We start from the raw sequence: 7,328 nt of genomic DNA, 5'->3' as shown, positions 1-7,328 counted from the left end.
TTCCTGTAAATTCAATAATTCTTGAAAGTCTAAAAATGCAAACCAATTTTGTTTTTGTAACGCCAAAAAAAAAAAAAATTGGTTTATGTCAAGGAGATGGTACGCCTATACGGGTACCAGACCCTATCGGGTCAGACCAAGACGCGAAGTGTTGGTATGAAAGAGCGACCACCTTAGTAAAAGTCTCATGGGAGTAACCACCTTAATGAAGAGGCAACTCGAGAACGTAAAGAAGACGGGAGAGGGGCCTATCCCAAACTCTTCCAAGAGACGCCAACTTTCGGGGACGAACATCTGCCTTTAATGGAGTTTGCCTACAACAATAGTTATCAAGCGACCATTCAGATGGCTCCCTTTGAGGCACTGTATGGGCGTAGGTGTCGAACACCAGTGTTTTGGGAAGAGGTAGGCACGCAGCAACTACTGGGACCAGAGTTGGTCCAGGTCACCAACGCAGCAGTGCAGAAAATCAAGTAGAGGATACTCACCGCACAGAGTCGACAGAAAAGCTATGCAGATGTGCATAGAAGGAACCTTTAATTTGAGGTGGGTGACCACGTGTTCCTGAAGGTGGCCCCTATTAGGGGGGTGTTGAGGTTCGGAAAGAAAGGGAAATTGAGCCCAAGGTACATAGGCCCCTTCAAGATTCTAGACAGAGTTGGGGCTGTGGCTTACAAAATTGCCCTACCACCGAACCTTGCCACCGTGCACAATGTGTTCCACGTATCCATGCTGCGAAAGTATACTCCCGACCCTACTCATGTAATCGAGCATGGGAGGCTTCCTCTTCAAGAAGATATGTCTTACGAGGGGAAGCCTAGCAGAATTTTGGCTCTCGACACTAGGCGGTTGCGTAACAAAGATATTCCCTTGGTAAAGGTCTCATGGGGTAACCGCCGTGAGGAAGAGGCAACCTGGGAACGAGAAGAGGACGTGAGGAAAGCTTATCCCGAACTCTTCCAAGAGATAGCTACTTTCGGGGACGAAAGTTCCTAAGGAGGGGAGAATTTGTAACGCCAAAAAAAAAAAAAAAATAGAAGGCGGGGGGCTAAGTCAACTGAGGGGCAAAAAGGTCATTTTGCCCCTCTAGCCCTAATAGGGGTCTAAGGAGAACCCCGTCAGATTCCCTGCAAAAGAAGGAAGAAGTTAGAGAGAAATCAGAGAGGAGTCAGCCGCGAAGATTAACGGACCACCGCCGGAATCCATCTCCAGACGAGACTCGTACAAGGATTGAGAGGCTAGCAAGGCCGACGCTCCGTCAAAACCTAAGAACATTTCGCGAGGTAAGGTTTCTGAACGACATTGCTCAGATCTGAGTTTTCCTCTACGTGAATTGATCCTAAAATGCTGAAATCTTAACCTAGGAACAACTCACGCATGGTCTGTGAAGAAGTTTGGCCGAGACCTCAACCCAAAGACGGAGATCCGAGAGTCGTCTGAGAACGGTGAGCGAATTTCCGACATTCTTAAATAATCCGATAGTCAAGAAAAAATTATAGAAAAAATACTAGGACGTAGCCTGTAACACGATCTAGAACTTTGTCGAAGGAATCATATCGATTCGATCTACGGATTGAAAGTTATGAAAATCGGAAAAAACAGACTGGGTTTCAGTTTTCAGAGGACAGAGAAGAAAGAAGAAAGAGAAAAAAAAACGGCCGGCGAGCGGCGGAGGGTGGCGACAGGCGCCGGACACGTGTCGACCATCGACTGGAGCAACGCAGCTCCAGCGAGGTGTCGACACGTGTCGCCTGCAAGCCGGGCCGAACCGCGACGCGAGCTGAGCCGACCGGCCGGGCCGGCCGACTGCGACTACGCGGAAGCGAGCGCGCGTGCAGCCTACGACTGGCACCTTTCCGCGCGCGAGACTACGCACTCCCAGCGCGCTGCTGGCACGTGAGCGTGCGTGGAACGGCCAATTTGGCCCGGTTGTTTTCTGTTTGCCTGATTTTTGTCCCGATTCCAGTTCTAATACTGTTTTTATGTGTATAGGGACCTAATTTAAAGAAATCAATATTTGTGGACACCTCACGGGCAAAGAAACGCTAGCAAAAAGGGCACGCGTCAACCAGGTAAGTCACCACCCGGTATTTAGAAAAAAATACTTGTAGGATTCGCTCGGATTGCATGCATGCTAGTAGTCCTGCTTCAGATTAGCTCTCCATGTAAACTATTAGTCAGATTAACTGTTGTGTTTATATTGGGTAAATTACAGGATTGTTGATGTATGCTTTAAGCTTCCACTGTATGTATGCATGCGTTAATTTATGTTAGAATTGTGTATGCCGAGTTTCGGGTGCTTGATGGACGAATTCGCCCCATTGAGCGCAAACTTCGTGCTCTGGGTGCTTGATGGAGGTCATCGACCCGTTGAGCCGGTATGCCTAGTTTGAATGAATTACATACTATGATGTTAGAAGAAGATTGCATGCACCCTCTGTTAATTGCTAGGGCCCATTTCTATGATAAGGTTAGGGAATTTCTGTTAGGAGCGATATGCCGCTCTAGTCAGACTTAATTTTCTCCTAGAACTTTAGCGGTTTACCACGGCAAGAAGGTACTCCGGAGTGTTCATAGATTGCTAGCGTGTGAACGGTATCTATAGCTTCGTGGGAGGACCAAGGGGTCCCTAATCAGTTCTTACTGCTCTTAGCCATCGCATGGGAAATGTGTCCCCACGTCGTACAGCTCATTAGCTGCATGGGAACAGGTTGGGTCGCGCCCCCCATAGGGGGACTAAATGGGCGTAGGGGTACTCAGCACACCCCTAGGCTAGGTACCATGTAGTCCCAGATAGCCATGTAGAGGTAGCACCTCATAGAGAGATACCGACCATAATAGCTTGGCATAAAGAACCTCTAGGCCTTTAATGAAAGGACGACAAATCGGTGAAACCCAAGGGGCAAGCCCAAGGGACTAAGACTAGAACCAGATGTCCTAGAACCGAGTTAGGAAACTGTGGGAATCTGTAAATTAAGATGCGAAGAGAGCCTAAAGTAGGTGGCTTACTGAGTATAATTTTTATACTCATTCCTTTCTACCTTCCTTTTTGTCAGGTGCCGGTCGAGGTGGAGGAGCGTTGGAGAGCTGTGCGGTCACAGAGGGGGTCGTTCCGGAGCGTCAGTCCCTTGTCGGTCTTTAGAGTCTTTTGTATTTTTTTCTTAATAATTGTATTTCCCGTTAGAAATATTTGGTTTTAATTTTGTATTCGTAATTTCTTTTTTTATTCATTTGAAACAAAACTTTTCTCTATTTTGTTTTAATTAAATGACATTTTTACCTTTTACTTTACTATTTATTCCTTTTTGTTTGTTTTCGATTTCATCTTTTTAGTCACGACTCAGCTTTTCGAAGCCTCGAAAAATTGGGTCGTGACAGTTTTGCATCTTTCTTGTAAATTCAATAATTTCTTGAAAGTCTAAAAATGCAAACCAATCAAATGCGGTCTATTTATTTACTGATATTTCATTACTGGAAAAACAAAAGTGAAAGACAACTTGGGTGTTATTGACCTACCGTAAAGACAAGTTAAAGACAAGTTGGATGTGATTGACATACACTCTCCAACTCGAGGGGGAGTGTTGAGATATATTATTTATGTAATATATCTTAGATATTATATCTTAATATTCTTTCCTTTACGATTTCATTTAGAGTATATTTTGTTTTATTCTCAGTATTTAATTATTTTATATTTTACTCATTTGTACCTCTTGTATCCTATTTAAAGGATATCAATATCAATGAGATTATACACCTTCCCAATTCTATTTCTATTTCTATTTCTCATTCTTAACATCTAACAGTGAAAACGGTGACTACACGGCGTCTATTTGTTCAAGGTGATTGTATTTAGGCCGGTGGACATTTTCACAGTGTTGGTAGGTCAGTTTAGGCGTTGAGGCTGAGGTTTCGAGGTCGTAGGTTTCGTTTCGGATTCTCACTGGAAAACTCAAGGTTTTCTTTCTCTCAGATTCCTTACTGATTTCCTTCATTGCAGGTACTCTGAGGCGTTGGCTAAGAGGAGTTCATTAGCTGAAGACTCGGTGTTCCTTGGGGAACGTGGCGCGTGTTTCTGCGACCCTGCGTTATTCCTAGCAGTCGGCGGAAAACTCACGGGTTTTCCGGCAACTAAAAAGAACTTTCATCCTCAAAAGTCTCAAACTCTTGTAACTCGGGATATTTTTCTCTTATTTCGTCCTCACGTTCCCACGTGGCCTCCTCAGTGTGGTGGTTCGCCATTAAACCTTAACGAACGCAGTGTCCCTATCTCAGGTTAAAATTCTTATTAGTTTTTCCTCATAACTCAAATCTTCTTTGAGTTGGAGGGGCTCGTAGTTTATTATGTGGATAGGGTCCGTCATGTTTTTCCTCAGTATCGACATTGAACTACATCGTGCACTCCTAAGAGAGAGGGAGGTAGGACAAACTTATAAGCTAAGGGATCAATCCACGAGAGAATCTCGAAAGGCCCGATGAACCTGGAACTTAACTTGCCATTACGTCCGAACCTCAAGACACCTTACATGGATTCCACCTTTAGGAATACTAGTCCCATATCTCAAACTCCAAGATCCTATGCCTTACAACCGTGTAGATTTATTTATCTACTTTGAGCGGTATGCATCTTCGCTCGGTTTTTCTGGACAGCCTCATTGGTGACTCGAACCAACTCAGGTCCTACCATTATAGGGGGCCATGCAAATGCAAACATATGCAATCATGCTCTTGGGACCTATCTCTATTCTCTATGGGTAACCTATCTCTAAGCATTAGAAAATTATCGTTATGCCCCTAGGTTGAGATTTGTGAGAACCATGCTATTTTATGTATTATGCAATGCTAGAAAGAAAATATGCATGACTAGAATATGAGTTGAGAAATATGGATGAGTGTGGTGGTATGCATGATGAAAAAAATTATAAAAATTTTCCTATGATAAGATTTGTGATGAGTGATGTTTTATATGTTTAATGTTATGTCAGAAAAGAGGATGGGTTAACGTTGTCTGTGTTTTAGGTAATTAATGAATGTTATCTCTCCGACGAGCTTGTTTTGCTTGTATGTGTGCATGATATAATATGTGTTAGCTTCAGGTGTTTGACTATTTGTTCTCCCAGTGGAGTGTGTTTATCTGCAAAGAAGCAGGGTGTTAAAGTTAGGTTGGCTAGACAATGACTTAGGTCAGGACACCTCTAGTAGACTGAGCACCTAAAGATCGTGAGTGACGGTCAGAGGGTCTAGACCCTGATTCTCCTAAACTAAGAAAGACTCGAAAACTAAAAATAAAAAAGCCTAAAGTCAAAAGTCCGCGTTAAGTCATCTAGCCGCCTTAGGAACCCAAAGAACCTCCTCAGCTCCCAGGTATGACCAAGATGAAGTTTAAATTATGGATTATGTGCTTAGGTAATTGATAGGTATATCTCCCTAGAAAAGGAAGCATGAAATAACTCAATTAAGATTAGGTTGCTACAACTAGTGCGGTTTACTCGTTGACTTAGGTCAAAACGTTTACAGTACACCCTGCACCCCAAGATCAAAGGATGAGATTTGAGTGCACAGAGACTTGGATTTGCCTTGTGGAGCTAATCTTGAGCACCCTGGAAATGAGAGATGAGATTTAAACTTCCTAGAAGTCCTTAAGAACGTAGCAGACCTCCACGATAACCAAGGACAACCAAAGTACTTCTCCAGGCTGATAACAGTGTAACGGTGTCTACAGATCCGCCACTACCCATTCGAATCTGGTGGCGAACTAAGCACATGCCAACTATGATAATGTGAGCTTCAGCTTTGTGGAATGGCCCGTGGTCTCCTGAACAGGGCCACTATGTTGTAAACCTCTTCCTGAGAGGGGAGTATAGGTCCACGTCGGATAACCTATTAGCTAACCAGGACACGGGGATCATATCCCTCAAGCTTAGGTGACTCTATGGTCTTGAGGGATGGGCTAGCCAACCTCCATCACCCTACTTGTCACTCTCGTTCTACAACAATGCAATTACCTGAAACTATTTTTAACACTGGGTGAGTATTAAAAATATTCAATAAGATTGTAACGACCCTAAAGTTCCACGTAAGTCGCCACTAACGTCTCATGCCCATCTATAATGCAAAAATATAACTCTTACATGAAGACCATTTGTAATGTAAACTTTCATCCCATGCCACTAACGTCTCATGCCCATCTATAATGCAAAAATATAACTCTTACATGAAGACCATTTGTAATGTAAACTTTCATCCCATAATTTTTAGTCCTTTTCCTGATCTTAATGAGCTTCATCCCATAATTTTTTTCAGTTTACACGATTGTGTGACTAGGTTTGATTGGTTCTGGCGGGGCTCGAACCCGCGACTTTCGGCTCATAAGACCAACGCTCTAACCAACTGAGCTACAGAACCTTGGATGCTTTTCTTAAATAAATGTTTGAATGAAAATAATATTCCTCGAACTCTTTTTTTTTTCCTCCAACTTTAATTGATAAGCTAATACATTGTAGAACTCAAAAGGGTTTTTCTACCCTCTTTTATAAAAGAATACCTATTCAAATAACCATCATGCATGGCCTTCCTATCAAATTGCGAATGTCGGCCTAGCAATATGCCTCCAGCAAGTATGGGTAGCACATCACAAAGAACTTTATCTTTATGTTTCCCCAAAGTAAAAGATATTAAACTTGAGAAACTACCTTTATTGTTCCACTATCATTGAGACATTGAAGCTTGTAAGGTTTAGGATGGTGTTGAGTTGGAATTTGCAACCTTTTGATCAACATGGTACTTAATACATTGGTGCAACTTTCACTATCAATAACAAGACTACAAGGAGTCCCCTTGACTAAACACCTTGTGTGAAATAGGTTGTCTCTTTGATCATCAACATTATTCTCCGTAACTTGAGTTTTAAGAAGTCTTCTCAACAAGTGTCAAATGACTCCCATCTTCCAATTCTTCATCATTCTCTTGGTTTTCTTCTTCAACTAGCTCATCCTAGTCACTTTCCTCAGTATCTGTGACAGCTTGTCCATTCTTGATGGTCATGACTCTCTTGTTAGGATCATCACCACTAATATGACCAATTTCTTGACATTTCCAAGATTTGATGTCTCTATTTCTTTCTCGAACCTCCTTGTATTCCTCAACTTTCTCTTTACCCTTTGAGGTCTCAACTTTGTTCTTTTTGTCAAGCTCATACTTTCCTTTAACCTTAAAATCTATCTTTTCAATATTTGCATCCTTTTTCCAAGTGTTGAAAGTTGTAGACTTAGGAATAACATACCTCTTGGAGTTCTTCTCCCAAGCTAGTTGCCCTTCGATTTTGACAG

The 7,328-nt window shown here is 42.5% G+C and overlaps 1 protein-coding gene and 1 non-coding gene across 2 annotated transcripts; one reads left to right on the top strand and one right to left on the bottom strand.

Moving 5' to 3' along the window:
* Positions 1 to 303: 303 nt before the first annotated feature.
* LOC147787286 (uncharacterized) lies at positions 304 to 996 on the top strand. The gene is made up of 2 exons (XM_087119494.1): positions 304 to 444; positions 571 to 996. Exons 1-2 carry the CDS (start codon positions 304 to 306, stop codon positions 994 to 996), a joined length of 567 nt encoding a protein of 188 aa, XP_086975620.1.
* A 5,335-nt stretch (positions 997 to 6,331) lies between these two features.
* Positions 6,332 to 6,405, bottom strand: TRNAI-UAU (transfer RNA isoleucine (anticodon UAU)). Its single transcript has one exon. It is a non-coding gene; the product is annotated as a tRNA-Ile (tRNA).
* Positions 6,406 to 7,328: the final 923 nt, after the last annotated feature.

The sequence above is a fragment of the Cucurbita pepo genome, chromosome 18, assembly GCF_057944985.1.
Source record: "Cucurbita pepo subsp. pepo isolate OVF chromosome 18, ASM5794498v1, whole genome shotgun sequence".
NCBI classification, from domain to species: Eukaryota; Viridiplantae; Streptophyta; class Magnoliopsida; order Cucurbitales; family Cucurbitaceae; genus Cucurbita; species Cucurbita pepo.
Note: the sequence above shows the minus strand (reverse complement) of the source record. Positions and strands in the feature narration are given on the sequence as shown.

What these genes read in the sequence shown, in the direction of transcription:
- LOC147787286 (XM_087119494.1), top strand. Translation starts at nt 304, where the DNA reads ATGGAGTTTGCCTACAACAATAGTTATCAAGCGACCATTCAGATGGCT. An exon ending in TGGGACCAGAGTTGGTCCAG is followed by an intron (nt 445 to 570) that starts GTCACCAACGCA and finishes GTGTTCCTGAAG; the next exon opens with GTGGCCCCTATTAGGGGGGT.